This window comes from Notamacropus eugenii, chromosome 6 (genome assembly GCF_028372415.1).
Source record: "Notamacropus eugenii isolate mMacEug1 chromosome 6, mMacEug1.pri_v2, whole genome shotgun sequence".
NCBI classification, from domain to species: domain Eukaryota; kingdom Metazoa; phylum Chordata; class Mammalia; order Diprotodontia; family Macropodidae; genus Notamacropus; species Notamacropus eugenii.
This window is the reverse complement of record NC_092877.1, coordinates 259,289,390-259,313,950: the sequence shown is the minus strand read 5'-3', so window position 1 is coordinate 259,313,950 and position 24,561 is coordinate 259,289,390. Positions and strand designations below refer to the sequence as shown.

At 35.5% G+C, this 24,561-nt stretch overlaps 1 protein-coding gene across 10 annotated transcripts in view; it reads left to right on the top strand.

Moving 5' to 3' along the window:
* The window catches only part of SCEL (sciellin), a 143,240-nt gene that overhangs the window by 84,376 nt on the left and 34,303 nt on the right, over nt 1-24,561 (top strand). For 7 of the 10 annotated variants that reach the window (XM_072622178.1, XM_072622180.1, XM_072622174.1 and 4 more), the window contains 16 exons: nt 59-106; nt 1,536-1,595; nt 2,821-2,880; nt 3,770-3,829; nt 4,138-4,197; nt 4,878-4,937; nt 6,251-6,310; nt 8,854-8,913; nt 10,833-10,892; nt 14,312-14,371; nt 15,589-15,648; nt 16,095-16,154; nt 18,478-18,537; nt 19,116-19,175; nt 24,281-24,340; nt 24,492-24,554. In XM_072622178.1, coding sequence (XP_072478279.1) covers nt 59-106; nt 1,536-1,595; nt 2,821-2,880; nt 3,770-3,829; nt 4,138-4,197; nt 4,878-4,937; nt 6,251-6,310; nt 8,854-8,913; nt 10,833-10,892; nt 14,312-14,371; nt 15,589-15,648; nt 16,095-16,154; nt 18,478-18,537; nt 19,116-19,175; nt 24,281-24,340; nt 24,492-24,554 — 951 coding nt within the window. The remainder of the gene's footprint in view (nt 1-58; nt 107-1,535; nt 1,596-2,820; nt 2,881-3,769; nt 3,830-4,137; nt 4,198-4,877; nt 4,938-6,250; nt 6,311-8,853; nt 8,914-10,832; nt 10,893-14,311; nt 14,372-15,588; nt 15,649-16,094; nt 16,155-18,477; nt 18,538-19,115; nt 19,176-24,280; nt 24,341-24,491; nt 24,555-24,561) is intronic. The other 3 variants (XM_072622181.1, XM_072622177.1, XM_072622176.1) reach the window with 2 other exon arrangements.

Sequence of the window (24,561 nt, the reverse complement as noted above, 5' to 3'; positions counted from 1 at the left end):
AGACCTAGTTTGATGTTGGGTAGGTTTTCACTGATGGTGGATTTCTTTTTTTTCCAAGAAGTCAAGACCTGGATAATCTCATCAAAATGAACAAAAACATAAATAGGTAAAATTTAAAAGAGCTTGTTTTTCAAAAGGAAACCTTTGTGGCTTTTAATATGAGATTTGTGTGTCAGTAAAATGGGAAATGTACTAGATCTGAGAAAAGCAACCTCCAAATATTTTAATAGAAGTCATGTATGCAAAAATCTAATAAGAGCTATTGATTCTGAATATCAAAAGCGTGTATGTAGCTTTAAAAAAATCTAGGGTTACTAAGGGTAGATTTTTCTTTGTTTTGTTACTGTATTTGTTCATTTATTGCTATGGAGTTGAAAGTGAAGACTGAAAATATCTCTTCCCATTGACTTATATATTTGGCTTGGTTTGGTAAATGAGCACTGTTGCCACTGTAGATCAGACTCTGCCAAAGCAACACTTATTATTCTGATAAGTATAATCTGCCTATTTTGGTTTTTTTTATTTTAATTGAAGTTTGTTTAAGCCATTTGCTTTTTATACTTTGGGAATTTTCCATCATATGCTCTACCTATAGAATCTTCCCATATAACAAAATAAAACTGTTAAACAAAATTGATCAGTAAAACAACAATGATAGCATATGTAATATTCCATACCTATAGTCCCCCAACCTCTGATATTTATTGCCTGCATGACCTTGGGCTAGTGATTCCACCTTTGGGGGACACCTTTTCTTCATTTCTAAGTTAAGAAGTTGAGTCAAATGATGTATAAGACCTCCAGTGCTAAATCTATCATTGGTGACCTGGTAATCTCCCTTCTAAAAAAAGGGAAATGTGTTTTCTCCATCCACTGGTATGAAGATTGGTTATTGCAATTAATCTGAGTTCAGCTGCCTCTTAGCCTCATTATGACTTATATTATTGCAACTGTTTTGAGTATTATTTCTTGATTCTGTATCTCTTACACTAAATGTTGTGTGACAAAAAAATCTGATAAGAGGCAGTAGTGAATAATTTAACTTGTGTTCAGTGTTAACCTACAAGTGTTTAGCACAAATGTGCTAAAATAACTTTTAGCATACAGAATTAGAATGAATGAATAAGAAAAGTGCAAAGCAAACTTTAAAAATGTTAACCAAAACACAGAGGCAGTTACAGTAAAAGCAAAGCAAACAAATACAGTATTGGGTTAGGGATTAACAATTAATTAGTAGATTTGGATTCTAGTTCCAGCTCTGCTACTAATTAGCAGTGGGACTTGGAATAAATGACCACCTTCTTGGGCTTCAGTCTGAAACTCAACACATTCAAGGTTTGCAATACCTTGGTCTTTAGAAATTGCCAGTTGGGCCATTTATTCCAAACTGGATTTAATCTCTGTTTTGAATTTAATGCTATTACCAAATTAAGTGCCAAATGAAATACTACCATTGACTCCAGCCTGATTTATGCATGTGTGTGTGTGTGTGTGTGTGTGTGTGTGTATTCATGTGTTTATGCTTATATTTAAAGGAACCAAGGCTTGGATGGTATTTTCAGAACAAATCCTAAGGCAGAACAAACTGATAAAAAGTAAGACTTGATTTATCTCTTAATTTGGATATATTATTGTCCAGACAGGTTATTTTAGTCCTGTAGTCTTTAATTAGAAGGGAATTTTGTTTCCTGGAATAGATAGCATAGATCTAAAAGAGTTATTCATTTATTTGAGGTGTAATTTACAAAAGGAATTATGTTTCTTTACAAGCTTTCCTTCTTAGATCTCATATGGCACTTCCTTTTTTAACCTGCTTATATGATAATGTATATTGTAGCTATCTAGGTCAATATTTGATCTCCTTGGACTATAAATCCATGCAAACTAGGTATTAGCTACATATGTTGAACACTAATGGGTCAGTCCAGTGAACTAAATGTGGTTAGCACCTATTAGGCATTTTTCTGATCAGAACAACCTCCCCTACCCCATACACACACTGCTGTTGATCACTCCTTTACTCTACAAGCTATTTAGTGAACTATTTTTCTTGTATTGTGTGTTTGGATCCCCATGTACCATTTTTTTTTGGTTGTTTACATTGCAACTGTCTTGTCTATTTTTGAATCCCCAGCGCTTAGCACAGTGACTAGCACATAGTAGGTGCTTAAAAAGGTTTATTGATTGATTGACTTTGTAATTGGTCCTGTCATGTCACATATGCATCTTATAGTATTCTCAACCATGTCTCTAAACTCCTTAAGGGCAAAGAAAGAGAGGCAATGGGAAGAACACTGTGGAGTCTGAGGACCTGACATCAAATTCCACATTATTTATTTATTTATTACCTATGTAACCCTTGGGCAAGTCATCTGTTCTTAGGTGAAATGAAGTTTTGCCTCTTTGGCCTGAAGTTTCTTATCTGAACAATTAAGGAGTTGAACTATATAACCTCCGAGGTCTCTTCCAGCTCTAAATATATGGTTTAATTAGTTCTGGGAAGGAATTTAGGAAAGGTAGGCTCTATTCCTAGATCTCTAACATATTTTTAAGACCTGTGGCATGCCACTCAAACTTTCCAAGTTTCTATTTACTCATCTTGAAGTTGGAAGTGATGTTCTTTAATTTAGAGTCCCTTCCAACTCTAAAGCCGCACTTCTTTTATCACTTTATACCCCTTCCAACCCCACCAGAACCCTGAATAAAGTGGTCGGTAAATGGTTATTACTTAATATGACATAATTAATATCCTAGATTGTGAATTGATACAATGAACAGTAGCCAATAATGTATTTTTTATTATTTTTTTCATGTTTAAAGAAATCAGGAGCTTGATAATCTCATTAAAGTGAACCCCAGAACTGACAAAAATGGCAAAGGGTAAGAATTGATGAGTTTTCTATTAATTTGGTATTTTTCATGTTGACTATTGATTTGTATTTTTACTAGTTACTAAGCACAGGACAATTTTATCATCATAGTTGTTGCTGTCATAACTGTCTTTTAAAAACTTTTCTTAAGTACCAACCTAGGGACACTGCAGTACTATTTGTGTTCAAATTGACCATGACAAACACAGTTTGTCTCCATCTCCAGGAATTAAAGCCCTTAATGAGGGTGGAGACAATGTAAAAAAACAAACAACCCCCCCCCACACACACACACAAACATGAACAAGTGCATTTTGCATTTGTACAAAAGTTAAAAGGATCTATCACAATTACATTAAATAGAAGTACAAACTGAGTTAAAGATAAATTTTGTCTAATGGAAAGAAAATAGCTTGTTAAGGTAATTTTGTTTTCAGATAAGACAGGGTTAACCTATCTTCTATTGATAGTTCAGCAAAGTTTATGGGAGGAATCAGATCGCAAGAATTCAAATGACAAGGGAAAATATTTGTTGAGTTGAGAGAGGAAGACATTGCAGGAATATGATAAGAAGAGAAAAAGCACATAAAAAGGGAGATATATAAATCTTGGATGTAACACAGTTGGCAGTATGGAGAGATGAAGGAAGTGAGGTAGTCTGAAATGACATGATATTTAGTGGGACTTGGAATAGGAATTAGTCACTTCATTCAGTTCCCATGTGTCAATGAAAAGTGTAAAGTTTAAGGAATAAAATATGTCATGGACAAAGTAACAAGTGATAAGTAATAGAAAATTTAATGCAATAACTATTCCTTAGTAAAGTTCCTCTTATGTAGTTAATGTCTGACAAATATTTGTTGAATGAATGAAATCACTTTTATTTTTTATATTTAAAGAAATGAAAATCTTGACAATATGATCAAAGTGAAGGCCAGCATTGATGAAAATGGCAAAGGGTAAGAATTAATAATAGGATTTAGTGGGATTATCTTTTATATTAACTGTGTTTTTAAGCATTAGACATATGAAGATTCTGTCATTTGGCATAAAAATTTACATAGAAAAATATGAGGTTTTTTACTTATCAAAGTTCAGTCATGATGGACACAAAAACTTCAGTTTCTACTTAGCCATTTAATATTGGCACACTTGAACTATTCATAAGAAATATCTTTTTCTGAATTTTTGAAAACATTCAATTATAAAATCATAGATATTTTCATATCCCATCACTGATTTGAATTATTTTCATGTTTAAATTTAGAAGTCAAAACCTTGATAAACTCATCAATGTGACTCCTTGTAAAGACAAAGATGATAAAGGGTAAGGCTTGGTGGGGAATTTGTTTCTAAATTAATTCATTTGAATTGCTGAATATTAGTTGCTGGAGGAGGAAATTTTTAGCCCAGCATATTTAGACTAACACCTGTTGCCAGTTCTACACAGTGAACAACAAAGATAACTCAATGAAAAACTATTTCAAAGGACAATAGGACTTTTTGATTTGGGGAGCACTCATAGGCAATCAGAACAACACTGCAGAAGAGGTTTAGGGGAAGCAACTGGGGATAGGGAGAACAGAGAGAAATCATAAAGTTAGAGAAAGACAGAGACTGCTGGACAGGGATATTGACTCAATGGCGACTGGTATACATGGAAGCCTCTGCTAAGGAGGCCCCTTCAAGGCAGGGACATGCCAAGAACCACCTAGAGTACAGATACTGGGCAAAGTAAGCATGTCATCTGGTAGCTTCCTATTTATACTAATTAATCTTGCTTGATATTAATTTCAGTGGTTTCAACCAGCTAGAGGGTTACAGGTACTGTAAACACCCTCTAAATTTTGACACCTCAAGGAAAAATATGAATTATCTCTGACTTATTGTGGCTCTGAACACATCTGATCACTTAATGGGTCAAGAGGCTCTTCTGAATGCTACTGACAAAAGACAATAGATGTAATAACCCTACTTTGACTAATTTTTTTTCTTGATTCTTTAAAGAAACCAAGGACTTGAAAACCTCATTAAAGTGAATCACACAGCAGACAGAAATGGCAAAAAGTAAGACTCCTCATTTGTTGAGATTATTTCCTAGGTCAAGTGAAGCTTGGACTGGGATCCATTGTTGGCCAGTCAGTGACAGCCAGAGTGATTTGGATTTAAGGCATGGTCCATAAAAATGAAATCTAGACCATAGACCCCAAGATATCTTGATAAGTTTAAACAATCAAAATTTATATTCCTTTGGGCAAAGTACTGATAGATAAGGGTATGACTGCCTATGTGGACAAAGGGAAGGAGGAGGGAGAAAAAAGTATGAAGTTAGGGAGGGATGGAGGGAGGAAAGAAGAAAGGGAGAGAGGGAAAGAGGAAGGAAGAAAGGGAAGGGGGAAGGGAAGGAGAGAGAGGGAAGTAGGGAAGGAAGGGAGGAAAGGAGGAAGGAAGGAGGAAGTATAATGGGGGGAAAAAATTCAACCTCAGAGCCAGGAAGATTTGGGCTCAAGTCCTGCCAAATATTGAATGTATGACCCTGGGGAAGTCACTTAACCCTTAAGGACTCCAGGCAAATTTTAAGACTATTTAAGCAACAAAGAAAAGTGCTGACTTACATTGATAGAAGGACTTTAGGAATTCTCAATACTACTGTTTCTCTTAGCTATGATTATTCTTTCTTTTGGTACATAAAGCTAGATAGACATGCCAGGTATTGCATATATAATGCATATTAAATAAGGCCATGTAATAACAACTGAGGCAGTTAGGTGGCATTGTGAATAGAGTATTAAGCCTAGAGATAGGAAGACCTGAGTTCAAATCTGACCTCAGACACTAGCTTTGAGACCCTGGGCAAGTCACTTAACCCTGTTTGTCTTGGTTTCCTATAAGTAAAATGAGTTGAAGAAGGAAATGGCAAACCACTCCAGTAACTTTGCCAAGAAAACCCCAAATGGGGTCACAAAGAATTGGAGATGACTAAAACAACTGAACAACAACAAATTATTATGCTTATTGCTGTTTGAAGTTAGTATGGAAGATATGGTTCTTGAAACTTTTTTGAATAGCTTATGCTTAATAAAGAATCTAAGACCTTGGTAGTTTTATTTAGAGTAAGGCTTAATGGAATTTTATGTTTTTAAAATGGATATTGCTGAGTGTTAATTTCAAACTGAGACCTATTCAATAGGAGGGCTTTAACTTGACATCATTATCAACAATGGTTACCATAATCAAGTCAAAAGCTTTCAGTGATTAATTTAGTCCTAGGAGCATCTAGTGCTACTTTAGGGGTTGGATATTTGGAGTTAATGTTGAGCTAAGAGCTTGTTATATGTCACATCACTAATTTGATTTTTTTCAAAAAATATTTATTAAAGAAGCCAAGACTTTGACAGCATCATCAAAGTGAATGCCAAGACAGATAAAAATGAAAAAGGGTAAGAGCGGGTGGGACACACCTTAACCCAGGGCAATTTTTCCCATATTTACATGTGATCTGCGTAATAGTGTGAGAATTTGTCTTTTAACAGACCTCGGATTTCCATGTCATATTCCTATTTTTGATCCACAATTTAATATCTACAGTAGTCCATGATCAATTTATGTAAACAAGGTTTTTGTCATCGAATCATTAGCTCTCATAGGTTAAACAATCATCTCTGTGAAGGTTTCCATATCCAGCCCTTACCTCTCTCCTAAGCTTCCATTACAGCTGCCTTTTAGACATCCCTAACTTGATGTTCCAAAGGCATCTGAAACTCAAAAAGTCCAATGTGGAACTCATTCTGTTTCCCCCAAAATCCTTCCCTTTTACCACACTTCCCTATTAATATCAAGGATGCCACCATTCTCCCAACCACCCAGTCCTTCAATGAGATAGTATTTGTAAAATGTTTACAAAGTACCTGGCACATATTATAAGCTGTATAAATATTAGCTCTTATTATACTTATAATTATTATTGTTATTATCTCTATCCTAGATTCCTCACATGCACTTAGTGAACATACACAATCTGTTGCCAAGACAACAGCATTACAGCATCTCTTGTATATGCCCCCTTCTCTCCACTCATATAGCCACCATCCTAGTACAGGTACTCATCACTTCTCACCTGAGCTCGCAATAGCCTTCTTATTTGTCTCATTACTCAAACCCCTCCCCCCTCTAATCCATCTTTCATTCAGTTGCCAAATTGATTTTTCTGAAGTCTAGGTCCGACCATGTCATTTACTCATACACACACACACACACACACACACACACACACACACACACACACACACACACACACACATGCACACGCACGCAAAATTCCAGTGGCTCCCTATTGTTTAAAATACAAAATCTTCTGTTTACTTTTAAAACTTTTCAAAATTTGACCCTTCCTATCTTTTCTTTTTTAATGTTTTTCTTTTCAATTTATGGAATGAAGCAAACATTTCCATAACATAGTATACTAAGATCACACATAATCTATTATGTGCACCATATTCCTTTTAAATATATAATAGTTCTCATGTATATTATTTTTTTCCTCCCTCCCTTATCCCCCTGCTTCCTGATGGCTAAAGTGAAGTCATTTAATTGGATTCACCCTTCAGACTTTTCCTTTTTGTCAGCTTAGTGTAAGATAACTCTCTGAATTCTAAAGAGTGTATGGGGGAGGTTTCCAGCCATGAGCTCATGATCTCCTAGACAAGCTTGTATAAAGAATGGGGCCTCCTCCTGTCTGAGTTTTCTTTTCTTTCTTTTCTTTTTTTTTTTAATACATGGCCTTTAAAAAAAATTTTAATTTTTAAAAATTTATTTTATTTTTAATTTATGGAATAAAATAAGCATATCTGTGACATAGTATGATAAAATACTATTATTGCACAGGGAACTGCAGATCTATTATGTACAACTTACTATTCTATTTAAATATATAATAAAATTTTCATGTAAATTTCTTTTTCTCTTCCTTGTGTTCCCCACTCCTGCCTCCCCACTGGGATGACTACCATTAGATACAAATAGGTGTATGTGTGTATGTGTATGTATATACATAAATACATATATACACACATACATATGTAAAATTATTCTATACATACTTCCATTTATCAACTTTCTCTGGATGCAGATAGCATCTTTCTTCATATGTCCTTCATTGTTAATCTGAGTATTTATGGTAGTCAAAATGACTTATTTATTGAAAGTTGTTCTTACAACAATATAGCTGTTACTATATACAATGTTTTCTTGGTCTTTTGAGATCTTAAAAGGCAGCTTAAATCTTCCTCCTGCCTGGGTGTTGGCCATAAATAAATTAAATAGATTTAGATATAAATATACACATATATGTGTACATGCATATAACACACACATATCCACACCCATTTATATACATATAGTAAGCATAAAATAATTTCTTGGGGTCACTCCTAGGTGGGGGGAGTGAGTCAGAAAAGACCTCATTCAGGAAGTAGCACATTTGAAGATCACTTAAAGGGACTGAGAATGTGTAGCCTGAAGAAAAAACTTCAGGAGGATATGATGGCTACATTTGTATATGCGAAGGGCTCTCACTTGAAAGAGGGATTTAGACTTGTTCTACCTGGCTTCAGAAGGCAATGCTAGGAACAATGTGGAAGTTGCAAAAGAGGGTAATTTAGGTTCTTGGTAATAAAAATTCCCTAACAATTGGGACCATCTAAAGGGTGATAGACTGTTCTAGGAGGTAATGTAGTGTGACCCTCATTACAGGTTTCACAACCAGGAAGGGCTAGTTGATCCCTTGTTGGGGATATCATAGATTCAAGTCTGGTAGTTCTAGATGACTTCTGAATACATTCCAATTTGGAGATTCTGTGATGATGAGTCCCAGAATGATATTCCATACACCATCTCTTTAAAAATAAAACAAACAAAAAAACCCCAAATACCTATTTAGTACTGGGATGCTTAATTAAAATCACTTTCCTTTTCTTTTTTTAAGAGATCAAGCTCTGGATAATCTCATCAAAGTGAAACCCAGTCAGAATGAAAATATCCCTGGGTAAGACTCCTTGCCTCTATGGGATGATCAAAGGAAAAATGAAATTGGCTTTTTAGGGGCATTTCTAAACTTAAAAACTTTAATTGTACTCATGATTAATAATATTAGCCAACTATCTCTAGCTGGAGCCTACTTTTGTTAAGTGAGATGTATTAACTTTAGGAGTCATAGTATCAGGTGAGATAATAATTGCAAAGCACTTTGTAAACCTTAAAGAGTTAGATAAATGTTAGCTATTATTATAAATCATGTGGCATATAATAATTGGCTTTTGGGAATAGTATCACTCAGATTTGGGGACTGATTTGGTCTTTTTTAGAGTACTAGAGGCTAGACCTTTGATGTTCTTCAGGGATGAGAATGGTCTCTATAGTTAGGGGAAAGCTTTTTGCATTTTCTAGGTAGCATCAATGTGGCTGCAATACTGGAAAACCTACACTACATATCTTTTGCTGCTTTCTCTACTCATGCCTAGATCACATTCCTTATGGAACTAAATAATACCTCTATGCATGGGTGTCTGTGGTCTCCTGCTATATAAGATGAATTAAGTATCTTACCGTCAGTGACAAATGAAATCACTTATCATATTGGCTTGCTATGTGCTAAATTCTATGCTAAATACTAGAAATAGAAACAAAATCTGAGAGATCATATTCTAATGAGAGAAGACTATCTACCTATCTATCTCGCTATCTATCTACACACACAGACAGATGTATATGTGTGTACGTATGTATATATATCTACATACACACATATTTATATGGTATATATTTATATATTGTACATGTGTATGTAGATATATATACATAGGTATGTGCATATATTTATATATACATATATAAACATATATGTATGTGTTTATATAGATATAGCTAGAGAGACACAGACAGATAGATAGATAGATAGATAGATAGATAGATAGATAGATAGATAGATAAATACACAGGTAGATACATGGCAATGGTGGTCAGAGAAAGGTATTTTGGTTTCAAAAGCCATAGGGATAACAAGTGGAGTCAGAGGGGAGTTTTTGACACATCTTTTCCAGTAGAAATGGCATATTTGGCTAAGGTCCTGGAGGTAGAAAGTGTGAGGGTAGAGTAAGGAAGGTACGAAAGGCAGTAAGATATCCTGGAGGTAAAATATGATGTGTGGCTGGGACTCGTTAGATATAATGAACCTCAAGAGCTCACGAACCAAGATAGAGCAGGACAAGGCAGGGCAGGAACTCCAGAGATGACAGAGTTAAGTCTTCCAAGGGAATTAACCTAGAGCATGGTCTTTGGAGGTCTTAAGATCTGGGGAGTACTCTAGTAGGTAGGGTAGGTAATGAGAAGGAAATGGAGTACAATGTAAATTCTCCTTTCTTTTCCTTTGTCATTATAATAAGGACCTTGCCCTACCCTGTGGTGAAGAGAGTTGAGTGAGAATGAGGAGCTTAATAAGACCAATCATTTTAAAATAACATCCTTTTTATTTCAAAATGGAATAGTTAATTGTATCTACTTTTTAGAATAGTGATTTGCTATATCTCCATATAGCAAAGAATGATTATTTTTGCAATGCCCATTTTGGGTTCAACAGAAGACCTATATCTTTGAATAAAGTTGTTTTTGTTAAATAAGAAATTTTAAAATTGTTTAAACAAATCCTTGCATAATAAATTAATAGGTAATTGTCATTATTTGTCCTGAAGCTAAAAGGGGGGAATCATATTACTCATTTTTTTATGAGACACTTTATTTTAAAAGAATCCAGTTTTAGATGTTCTGTCATGATATTCCCTGATACTCAATATTTCCAAATTTATATACTGTTTTTTATTTACTATTTCTTAAATCAAGGCATTATTCGTATTTCTGAATAGCATTCCATCTCACCATCCTAACTGGAGCCTCTCTTTTTGTTTAAAGAAAACAAGATCTTGATAACATCATCAAAGTTAACGCTGAAGGAAACAAAAATACCCAGAGGTAGGACATGTGGAACTTTTTACTCTTTCTTCTGCCTATATAAATGCATTAGAATTTGATTGTTTAATGTGGAAAGTTTGAAATAGAAGTGGGGATGCTCAAGGTCAAATTGAGTACTGGCTTTTCAAAATGAAAACACATTGGAAATCTAAATGTGATTGATAAATTCAAATAGCATTGATGAGGTTTAGGGGTGCTGGAGACCCCAAAATACCAACATGTCGGGTCCTACTCGAATGAATTTGACTCAAGCCTTCTTAAAGCCAAAGAAAAACAAAGTTTATTAAAGATTCTCCATCTTGGGTTGGCTCTTAAGAAGCCTAAGCATTTGTAAGGCTTGTATTCACAAGTGAGCCAGATAGAATCTCAGCTAGACATAGTCTGAGCTGGATTGAATCTGAGCGCCTTCACAGAGGCAAGATGGAACTATAGGAGGAATCTGGGGGTGGTCTGATAGTTTAGGGTGATGGGAGGACAGGTTTAGGGAGGATTTTGAGAAGTCCAAGGAGAACCTCAGTGGGATTAGGGTGACTGGTCAAGGGTTGGAAACAGCTGGAGGCAATCAAGGGATATCAGACGATGGAGGGCTTGGGTTGCCAGGTGGGGCAATCCAGAGGTCTTGATAGGGGCACCCTGGGGTGAATACAGATAGACCTAGGAAGGGTCTTGATGGGAGTGGTCAGTAGCTTGGGGAATGGGGTTTTGATGGGATCAAGGGTGGGAAGTGCAACAGAGCCCTGAGCACAGTGATAACAGAAAGCCTTCCTGAGACTGCTGGAACAAATGGGAAGATTAGATTTGAGTAAGAAAGTCCAGATTAAGTGGGAAGATTCAAGGGGAGCTCAAGGAGGCTCCCAGAGTCTGAACCCCATCAGCATGGTGCATTTTGTGCTTTGGTATAGCTTATGGCTAGCTGGTATGGTGTTTGAGACACAAGGTATGGAGTGGAAAAAAGCCTGATCTTGAAATCAGTAGATAATGGAATTCAATTCTATTTAACATACTTTTATTAAGAGTTTATGGGCAGCTAGGTGGCACAGTAGATAGAGTGCGGGCTTGGAGTCAGGAATACTCATCTTCCTGAGTTCAAATATGGCCTCAGACTTTCTAGCTGTGTGACCCTGGGCAAGTCACTTCACCCTGTGTGCCTCAGTTCCCTCATTTATAAAACTGAGCTGGAGAAGGAAATAACAAACCACTCCAATATCTTTGCCAAGAAAACTTCAGATGGGGTCACAGAGAGTCTGACACAGATAAAACAACTGAATAGCAAAAATCAGGCGTTTATTCAAGGCACTGTGCTAAGGAGTGGAAATGTAAAAAATTAGACAGTTCTCTCTCTCAGGGACTTTATATTCTACTCATTTAGGCCTACTTTCCACCATTAAAAGACTATATTTGGTCAATTTCCTAACTCTAAGTTTAGATTCAGTTCCCTAATCAAAAAAATACTTGCACTACCCACTACATAGGGTTGCACAGAGGGTAAAACACAACACAATACTACAAACAGAAAAATGCTATATGAAGATGAATTGTTATTTTTCTTATTATTTTGAATGGTTAAATCGGACTTTGGGTCTTAGGTTTTTGTTGTTTTACAATCTAATTCAATGTTTTATATATTTGTTATTCAAGGACTTCAACTTTTTAAACCTCAGTTTAACCCAAAGTTTTTCTTTCATGTGGGATAGGGGAATCCAACTTATTGTCAGGCTTTAGTCTGGAGACTGTCAGAGTTGGAGCTGTGGTTTGAATATTAGCTCTGAAAATTTATTGCTACATGATGCTGGGCAACGACTTAAACCCTCAAAGATTTAGCTCCCTCATCTGTAAAGTGTGCATAATGACAGTAGCAGTAAGAGCAGTTTATATTTGTATGGTGTTTTGAAGTTTACAAAATATATTACATACATTACCTCACTTGAACTTTGTAATGTTTGCAAAATTCTTGGGACTATTCCAAAAGGTCAAATGAAGTTTATATATGTGTACATGTGTGTATATACACATATATACATGTATACACATAAACACATGTGCATGTGTTTATAGGGATATGTACGCACATATATGCATACATATACACAAATTTCACATATACATAAATTCCATGCATGCATACAAAAATTAATTTGATCTTTTGGAACAACCCCAAGAATTTTGCAAACGTTACAAAGTCCAATGGAGGTAGCATATATATATTCCGTAAACTGTCTGTAAACCCTAACATACTGTAAACTTTAAGGACAGTTCTGTAAACTTTAAAACAATTGTATGTATAGGGCAGCTAGGTGGTCTAGTGGGTAGAGTGCTGTGCCTGTAAGCAGGAAGACTCATCTTTGTGGGTTCAAATCTGGCCTCAAACATTTACTAGATGTGTGGCCCTGAGCAAGTGACTTAACCTGTTTGCCTTAGTTTCCTCATGTGTAAAGTGAACTGGAGAAGGAAATGACAGACCACTCTAATATCTTTGCCAAGAAAACCCCAAATGAGGTCAGGGAGAGTTAGTCAGGGTGGAAACACAACAACAAAAAGCAGTGAAGGGCAGTATTTGGAGTATAGAAGACCTAGGTACAAGTCCCATTTTTGACACGCGCCTTCTTATTGATGCTAGACAAGTCACTTAATGTCTCTATGCTCTAGGCAGCTCTCTAAGACTGTACTGCCAAGCAGATGCTGGCCTGCTTTAAGAGACTTAAGTTTCCTCCTCCAGAAGCTTCCAATATGAGTAAAGTTATAACTCCAATCCCATTCCTCTAAAAGTAATGTGACTACTGTAAACTGAATTGTTTTCAGCGGGATATTATGCCCAGAGCCACAGAACCCTAGCCCCACAATTATTCTGGTAAACAAAGAAAATCATTTGTTCTTCAAGAGATTTAGGTGGAGTCTATCTTTTCAATAATTCAAAATTTGCTTAGCCCATTGTTTTCTTTTGGTTCAGTAAGTGAACCCCACATATCTTTTCTCCAATTCTTATTAAGGTGTTTTTTTTTCCAATGTGCAAACTCTTACCTTCATTTGAAGGTTTTCATTAGAAGTGTTGTTTTGTTTTGGAATGAAAGATGTAGTTTATTTTATATTTTTGCTTTGAAGACCAACTGTAGATTACTTGGTCTGGTAAGGATTTTTAATTTAATTTTATAATGAACAAAAATCTATTTTCATGTACTCCTAACTTCTCCCACATCCACCAAGAAAGAAAAGAAAAACATTGTTACAAACATGTATAGTCAAAACAAGTTCCTACGTTAGTTGTGTCCAAAAACTGTTTCAATCTGCACCCTCAGAATTAAACTTCGAATGTAGCATGGACAGCAGACTCTTCAGGTTTGCACACTATTCATTTATCGATGCCATGAGGTATGTATTTGACTTAAACTTACTCTGATCAGAACTTCATTTTTCTCTTGAAGGGGTCAAAAGCTTGACAGTTACATCAAAGAGAATCCCTCAGCAAACAGAAATATTCCAGGGTAAGATTTATAGTTTCCTGCTTTATCCTTTTAATATTCATGCTCAAAAACAGAAACTGAATTCTGTGAAAGTAGTAAAGTGACATTCAAATCTTATGGCTTCAGAAAAACAAAATAAAACAAAGAAATGATAGTCCATGCAGCACTCCAGCTCAGAAACGTGCCTGGCAAAGCAGAACCAATTTAGAGAAAGATTGGGTGTTATGGGTTGTTCCCTTGTTTCTTCCAGAAGGAAGAGTTTTGTTTATCTCTACATCAGGTCCAAAAAGTGTTGATTCTACTTTCAGGATGTAACTACATGATTTTAGACATCTGGATGAAAACCTAATGTCATTCAAAAACATGAAAGTTTCCACATCTCTGGGTGTTTGACGTTTGGTAGTTTCATTCTGAGAGTCTTCGATCTAGATTTCATTCGGATCATAGTGTGCAGAGAAGAGGGTATAAAAGGCAAGCCCACATGTGGACTCATGTTCCACATCTGGGTGGCTCAGTACATCAGAAGAGGACTTGCTGATGCTGCAGGATGTGGGAAACATATGTAGTTGTAATAAGAGACATAGAATCACGAAGATGGAAAGTAGGACTGTACTGACGGCTGAATAGTCAAACAGTGACAATTATTTTATATCATATTTAAAGGTATTATATGTTACATTTCTGGAACCATAGCTACTTTGATTCTTGTATTGTTTGTTGCTAACACAAGGAAGCATTTGTAGCCTTAGCACAAAGTTATGAAACAACCGGAGGCAGAGACCGAAAGATGAAAGCAAAATTGTTTATATATTTATACAGTGAGTTCTGTGATTCATTAACAAACTTTTCATGGAACATTGCATGTTATAAAGTTGTCTGAAGTTGCCTTAAAGACACTTGCTGTCTGCTGTTCCACACTGGGCTTGGTAGCAATCGTGTGTTCCCCTTGGCATAGGACTGGTGACAATGAAGTTCGGTATTACAGAATAGATAATACGATGAAAGCAGAGTTTCAGTATGGTATCTGCAGTAGGAATTGGAATTCTGAAACTGGATGCTTTTCTAGCTGACTTTCAGGTAAACTGAGAGCTCCTGCATACGTGTGAATATATTCATTGACAGTGTATGATCTTCTGGGGGTTATTTATATGAATATTATCTATACTATTTCTTAGTTTTAAAAAATGTTTATTTTTCCAATATGAGGTTGACCTGATTTTTTTCTTCAATGTTTAAAGGGGCTCAGACCTGGACAATTTAATCAAAGTGAATCCTGCAACCCACAGTAATAACCAGGGGTAAGATTTATGGAAATTTTTTCTTTTATAATGGACAATTACTATGAAAAAGAATTTGGTCCATCTGTTAGTGAAAAATGACATTATGACCAAGTATACTTTATGTTCAAATTTTACTTAACGAGGAGTATTTGAAGGGATCAGGTATGACTATTTTTGGTTGACTACAACTATGCTAATCAGTTGACTGACTTGTTTAAATTAAACCTGCATTTTACAAAATTTGACTTCTGAGAATAAATGAGAATTCAAACAGGTATATCAATTTTAATGTTAAATATTTTTGCTGTAATTAGGTGTAGACTACCAAATATAATAGAGTATTATATTAGTAATAAATTTCCTCCAAGCTTAACTTTCATATGAATTTTTAATGATATCTGTGTTAATGTTAAGCATTTATCATAATTTTACTTATCATGAACTTGTTTTTTAAATGTTTAAAGGACCCAAGATCTTGATAATTTCATCAAAGTAAATCCAAGCACAGAAAAAGGTGATCAGAGGTAAGATTTAATGAGCTTCTTTAAATTTTTTAGAGTTTTGTGAAAATGCAATGAAGTTCAATGATTTCACAATCCTGAGAAAATTCAAGCTGGAAAGTTTGACTTGACTGGAAAGTCAAATTGTTACCAAAATATTGCTATTAATCTTTGATTATGTGGATGGATAATTGGTTTTTCAAGGTTTACATCAATTTTTTTTTATTTCTGTTTTTTTTTTTTAAATATGTAGAAGCAATGTGGTATATAGTAGAATGAATAATGAAATGAGATCTAAGAGACTTGGGTTCTAGGCTCATGTCTGCTGCTAATGAGCTGTGTAAATTTGACTAACAATTTAGTCCTGTGAAATCTCTTAATTTTTATAATCTTTCAAGTATCATGGATGGTGCTGTTTATGACCAGTTCTTTTATGATACTGGAGTCTGGGGGGGCTGAACAAATTTAAGCCATCAATGTGCTCTTTGCCTATTGCCTTCCTTTGTTTCTTTCTTTTGTTCTTTGTTTCTTTCTTCTTTCCTTCTTTCTTCTGTCTTGAACAAATTTATCCATGTACTCTGTTACTATTATCTCACATCTCTTTCTTTTCTTCCTTCATTCCTTTTCCTTCCTTCTTCCTTCTCTCTCTCCTTTCTTGCTCCTCTGTCTTCTTCTCTCCCTCCCTTCCTGACTCCCTTCCTCCCTCTTCTCTCCTTTCCCCTCCCTCTTTTTCTTCTTTTCTTTTTCTTTCTCTTCATTCATTCCTTTTTCTTTGCTTCCTTCCTTCTTTTTTTTCAGAAGTTCTTGAATAATAAATTATAAAGAAATTTCAGTCCACACTGGTAGATGGAGAAGTTACACCAGCAAAATCATAAACTCTAGAATGATGAAATAAGATCACATAGGAATAAAATAAACTGATGGGAAAGTCCAAAAGTGTCATATTATTTTTCTTCATTCTGGTTCATCCTCTGTAACTATCATCATTTCAGAACCACTTTGGTTCATTGGGTCTGTGATCTCATCAATATGACTACTCCCTCTAGTGGTACAACTTATAACCCATCCATATTTGCCCATCCTGTGTGGTTTTGTACGTATCTGCTTATAAATTCTTCCTCTAATCTTTTCTTATGTTATGTGGATAACAGTGGAGCATATGGGATTTTCATTGGTTATTCCTACATTCTTAACCCACCTCCAGTTCTAATTATCTATCTCATGCATTCCACTGATTTTCCACTGATACCTTGTTGCAACCTGCTTATCCTTATACCATGCATCTATCTATGGTACTTTCAATTCTTAGCAGCTCTAATACTTTGGAGCTTGTAGCATTCCAAGACTTGCAGTTATACCACGTCACTAAAAGGATATCATTAAATAGAGGGGTCTTTGTTTCAGAGAGAGGCTTGGGTTCCTGAAAAGTACTATGTAATTTCCCAAAGGCAACCAAAACTGCTTCCATTCTCCTGCCTAACTCTGGACCTAACTCCTTATCAATCTTTAGCATCTGAACAAGATACATATACTTATGGACTATCTCTCTATTAAAAAAAAATCAAGTGCCATTCTTATGTTTTGGAAGCCCAATACTAAGTTGCTTGAGGGAATGACAGAACAGTATAAAATAAAAATTATCATGAAAGGAAGTGAGTGTGACAGATAAGGTGTGAGTGTAAAGCAATGAATGAAACTAATTCTGCTTGTGTTCAGTTTCATTACTTTACAATATTCACATATAAACATATGCATATACTGTACACATACATCACTATATGCACAATATACCACTGCATGCATTTATATAGATATATCATATATGAATAATTGTGTACACACATATATATGCATACACACATATGTGTATCTGTTTATACATACATATACACATATATGTGATATAGAATCAGTACATATTCATTTTACTTCCACAGCAAGTCCCTAGATGGAACAAAAATGTTATATATCAATTACATCTTTTTTATTTTTGCTGATATGTGCTATGATTTCCTAATATATTCCAGATGCATCCCCCCCCCCCCTTACTCTTTGTGTAAATTTGATAGGAGAAAATGTGTAAGGAGAAATTTTGCTCTGCAATTGAGAGTCAGACCTACTGAGCCAAAAACTATTAAAATGCAATCATCATACGTATTAAGAGTCAACAAAATCTTAATAGCTTTCTGTTTTTATAGAGGGCTAAAGAGTGTCATTAAAAGCTAAAATGTCTAACAGTAAGCATTTAATCAAATCAAGTGGTAGAAAGATTCTGTGTTCAACAGTTACAATTTATTTTATGCCCTTCTGTGTAATTGATCTGGTTTTTTTTTTTTAATATTTTAAGAAATCAAGACTTGGATAATCTCATCAAAGTGAACCGAACTGAAAACAAACCTACTCCAGGGTAAGAAAAGCACAGGTTCCTGAACTAGTTTTCTCTAATATATGTTCGAAAATTGACTGAATTGGCTACAGTGACTTCTGCTTGACAAATCCACTTAAACAGTTATATCACAGCTCGGCCATAACTGTAAAATGAGCACAGATGTAGTCATTCAGTGAGCCCAAAAAAATCAAAAGGAACTTTGGTCAGCAAACATTTTAGGAAAGCTGATTAAGAAGTTGTAGGCTGATGACATTCTCATGCCTGCTTAGTGTATTTGAACATGAGACTATATTTGCTTTCTCCTTTCTTAAATGATAAGGAAATAAAAGGTGGAGGTGGTTATATTAATTATTATCTTGAGAAAAGTGCAGTGGGGAAACTACGACAGATGAGCTCTCTCCTCCTTGCCTCAAAAGATTCTCATCAGCATAAAGTTAATAGATGTGAAAGCATTTCAGAAAAGGGGAAAATATCATTGTTGCTATTGTTTTCAATTCCCTTTTAAGATTATGAGCCCTGGAATCCTGAATTGATTCACGTTTGCTGAATTCTTGTCATTGATTCATTGCTATGATCATTTTCTTTTATGCTTTTAGGGGAGAAGGTCTTGATGAGTTCATCAGTGTGAACCCCAAACTTGTCAAAACTACCACAGGGTAAAAGATATAGACTTTGCTTTCTCTTGCTCCATTATCTCATGTTTAGATAACAAACAAACCTGAATCATTTGGGGAAAGACCCCAATAATTGATTGGATGGACTAGGTCTTCGCTTAGCAAAATTTTCCTATATCCATTTATTAACCAAGCATTTATTCAAGTTCCTAATATGTGTCAGGTACTATTCTAGGAGCTAGGAATAAAAAAACCCCAAAGATCTTCCCTGAAGGAGTTTATATTCCATTGGCTAGAAACAACACATACAGAGATAAGCCAACACAAAATAAGTACAAAGTAATTTCCAGGTGGAGAGGGCACCAGCAATGGGGGAGATTGCCTTTAGCCTAAGGAAGCAGTCCTTGAACAGAACATTGAAGGAATTTTGAGAGGTCAGATGACATTCTCAGAATAAGGCAAAGGCATGGTGACTGGGAATGGAATATCGAGTAGGAGGAAAGTAGATCAGTTTGGCTGGAACGTAATGTATGTGAAGTGGAATAATAAGCAATTAATATGTAAAGGTAATCTGGAGCCAAATTATGAAGAGCTTTAAAGGCTGAGCAGAGATTATATTTTATCTTAAAGTGTATTTATCATGGGAGGGACATTGCTAGACTCATTCTTTTGGAATATTGCTTTGGGAGCTATATGGAGGATCTATTGAACATAGGAAAGACTGGGCACAGGGTAGCCTTTCCCTGTCTTCCCTGTTTGGGAAACTACTTAGGGTGGTATGTTAGATGATAAAGGTCTGGACTAGGGTGGCAGTTATGTGAGTGGAGAGAAGAGGATGAATAGTAGAGACATTTGCGATACTCAGTAAGGTCAGGTCATTCCTTGGGTTTTCATGACATTATTCTATCTTGGCATCCTCCTGTATTATTAAGTTTAGGCTCAGATATATATAGTTCATTCTCAGATGACGGTCTCATTTCTTCTTTGCTTGGTAACTCTTTACCCATCCTATAAAGTTCAGCTCAAGGACCACATCTTTCTTGAAGTCTTCTGTGATACCCCTGTCACTAACAGTCTTCTGCCTTGGTTCCCTCTTTATGCTTTATTCACACTATTTTAGCATAATTGCAGGGAAGATGGCACAGGGTATTGAGAAGGAGCCTCAGAATCAGGAAGATCTGAATTCATGTCCTGTCTGTGGGATTCTGGGCAAGTCTCTTAAACCCTCGGTGCCCTGGGTGATCTTCTAAGACTATAAGTTTAGAGATGTCAATCTGCATTGGTAGAGGGAGTTTCCTCACCATGAATTCATAGGTATGATTTTTCAAAATGCTTATATAACTGTATAGTTATCTGTTTGTGTCTTTTTTTTCCCAACTAGGCTAAAAATTCTCTCTGGGTAGAAGCTAAATGATATAAGTGCCCAGTTATTGTCGTTGAGTCATTTTCAATTGTGTCAGACTTTTCACGTCTCCATTTGGGTTTGTTGTTTTGTTGTTTTTTTTGGCAAAGATACTGGAATGGTTTGCCATTTCCTTCTTAGCTTATTTTACAGATGAGGAACTGAAACCAACAGGGTTAAGTGATTTGCCCAGGGTCACATAGCTAGTAAATGTCTGAGACTGGATTTGAACTCAGGAAGATGAGTCTTACTGAATCCAGGCCTGGCACTCTATCTACTGTGCTACCACACTGCCCTTAAGCACTTAGTAGGTGTTTAATAAATGCTTGTTGAATTAAATTCTGTTGATCTTGGGTTTTCTCAGCCTTAGACAATGCAGATGAATTAGAAAGTGGGAGAGTATAATTATTTGGAGTAGATCTGTGATTCTCACTGGCTCCATCATGGAATCTTATGCAATTCTAAAACTTTTATCCATGATCTCTATTTTGCAACTTTATTTGTATATCAGTTAGTCGGTGAATAATTGTGACACAGATACTGAGTTCCTGGCTCTGTGCTAGGAACATATCATTCGTTACATATTCTGCCTTTTATGTGTCATTATAGCCTCTGAGCACCAAATGGAGAAGCCAGTAGACATATTCGTCTTTGTAACAGCTGGTAATTACCATATATTAAAGCTAATTAAGTCTTGAAAGTAGAAAGATATTGTTCTGAGAAAATAGGCAGTTCATATCAATTTAACAGCTCATACTTAAGAAAATACATAAAATACTTATTTGTTGAAGCACATTCAGGTTTAACTAATTGAGTTTAGAATGCATCCTTACTTGTACTTCAGAAAAATGGAAAAAGCAAAGACTTTAACTCAGTCAAGAGATCAATATAATAAGTAAACGACAAGCTGCAAGATATACTATAAATTTCTGATCTGTCTTTCAAATCTTATCCTTGAAGAAGAAAGATGGTCTAGAAAGTGTTAGGCTCTATTAACAAAAGTACCATTTTATGGAGTTGTTTTGAGAATTAATTAATATCTATAGAGCATCTGTGTAAGGATATGCAAAGCATTTTAAAGATATGAAGTCACAGAGTGATAAATATTCCTAAATTTTCCATTTGAGAATTGGCTACATTAATGCAACAAAACATATTAAGCTTTCCCCAAGAAAGAATTAATTTCCAAACCCTCAGTAGCGTTTACATTTAGCAGAGGTGCGCAATGAGCATTTGGAAGCTCAGCTGTATCTCCCACTTGATAGGCTCATCACTGGGCTCTCATTGTTCAATATACATACTGGCTTGCATTTTGATTGGTGGTTGAGGAGCGTGGCATGTATTTAATGTATTCTTGGTAGTGCAGGGTAGAATCAAGTCTCTTTTGTTCTTTTCAACTTCTTCCATCTGGCTAACTAAAAAGATAAAAATGTCTGCTGGCTTTCTGGGAAGTGTACAGCATATGTAGTTACAGTGAAAAACACTGTGCTGGATTTTGTTTATTAAAAAAATTATGTTTTGATGTTTAGTCTTTTCTCTTGTAAGATAAGAAGTTGGCATTGTTTATAATGCCATTGTTATCTTGATGTTACTTCTTTTCAAATTGAAAATATGAGACTTTACAAGTGTATGTTAGAGTCAGAGATAAATTGGTTACATATGATCACTGATGGTAGAATTTTATGACGATGGAAGCTTATTAGGTTTCTAATTTCTCCTTTTCTTTCAAAGACATTGTCATATATCTTAATTCCTCACTTAATAACATCTTTATTATTAAAAGTTCTGGTATGGAGTCAGGAAGATCTGATTCAAATATGGGGGCAGTACTTGCTAGCCACAACCCTGGGCATATTTAACTTCTGTTTGCCTCACTTTCCTTAATTATGAAATGGGTATAATAATAGCGTCTGTCTTCCAGGATTGTTGTGAGGATTAAATGAGATGTTTGTAAAAGGTTTTAGCATAGTGCCTGGTCTACAGTAATAAATATCTGTTCCCTTCCCCTTCCCCTTCCCCCTTATTGAATACTCGATAATCTATGCTGAATGACAGGATCATTAACCGTTATCCTACAATTATGGCATAGTGGTAAGAGCATTGAGTAGTAACAATAATAATAGCTAACATTAATATAGTGCCTCCTATGTGCCAGGGACTGTGCTAAGTGTTTTACAAAAAATCGTAACATTTGTTCCTCACAACAACCCTGGAAGACAGGAGCCATTGTTATCCCCATTTTACAGATGTGAAAACTGAGGCAAACAGAGGTTAAAGTGACTAGCCCAGGGTCACACAACTACATAGTATCTGAGGTCAAATTTGAATTTAAGTCTTCAGGTCTCCAGGTCCAGTGCTTGATCCCCTGCCCCACCTTGCTGCCTCATGAATGATAAAAGACTTACTAAGCATTTCCTCCAAACTAAGCACTGTGCTAAATGCTAGGGATACACAAACAAAATTGAAGACATTCCTGATCTCTCAAGGAACATACATGCTAATAAGGGGAAACCACATAGTTAGCTGAATGGTGATGATGGGAGGAACTTGGTATTTTGGTGTGGATTGTTTCAAAGAGTCTGAAGTTCTCCTTGGAATCCCAGATCTAGGAATCCCAGATCTTATTAACAGTAGGACCCTTGGAAATCAAATCTCTCTGAGCCTCAGTTTTCGTAAATATAAAAAGACAGGAAACAATTTTCACTCTGCCTTCCTCCTTCAAAATTTCTTTCCATGGTTCTTTTAACTGCTCCCAAGTAAAACATCAAATAACGTTTGTAGAAATACTCAAGAAAAAATTCCTCTCTCAGGCTCGATGGTTGGAATGTATCTGGAGGATTAGAAAGAAGGACGAACAACAAACAAAACAATAAGCATCTGACTCAATTCCTTTATTTTCTAGATAAAGAAAATGAAACCTGGAGAGTCCAAGTGACTTGTCCAAGATCTCTAAGTAGCAAGTATAAACAGCTGAGTTGAGATTTGAACCTAGGTCCTCTAGCTCATTTTCCACCACACTGTGCTGTCTTTTATTGCCTTTACCTTCTTAAGACTTCAGATCCACAGTCTATTCATATTCTGAACGTGAACAACTGAGCTAAATTTAGCTTGTTTTTCTTTCATGGAGGAAAATAAAATCATTATTTTGTTGGAATGTTATAAATTTACTTATTGAGAATAATCCCAGTCTTAGATGTAATTTTTATAGCTGATACTTACATTTACTGGGCATGGTGAATCATGATAGGCATAATAGAGTCATGTCTTGTCCACAGGATGCCAAAACATCTGGATAAAAGGAAAAATAAATTAATCCTCTGATAAAATATGAGCTTCTGGAAGGCAAAGATTATTATCTTTCCTTGTATCCTTATTGCCAAAACAGTGCTTGGCACCTGGTGAATACTTAATAAATGCTTGTTGATTGTTGGATATCCACTTCACATTTACTAGACCATGTGGATTAAAACATACACACACACACGACATTTTACTCATAGCAGAGGAATAATGGAAATAAAATATATAAAATCAGAATTGTTTTCTATTCAAAGAAGATAATTTAATCCTCACTCTGAATGGGTAAGCAGCTGTTTCTAAGACTGATATCAACTAATTTTTAAGAAACCAAGTCTTTTAGCATAGTGATATCCAGATTCCCTTCCTTCCCCTCTACAAATATATTCTTTGCATTAAATCTTTGCATGTCACTAATCCAAACTGTTTTTATTTTTCCTCTTTAAAGAAACCAAGACCTTGACAATTTCATCAAAGTTAATCCTGAAACCCTCAAAAACAATCAGAGGTAAGAGGAAAGAATATTCATCATTCTCACATCTGTTTCCAAAGCATTTGACAGACTTTTAGAAAATTATTTGAATCATTCATAACTTTAGTGTACTTACCCTCCCCCCATATCATTAATCTATACTGTTTTTATCGTTTGCTTTTTAAAGAAACCAAGATGATCTTGATAAATTCATCAAAGTGACTCCTGAAGTTCTCAAAAACAGTCAGAGGTAAAAG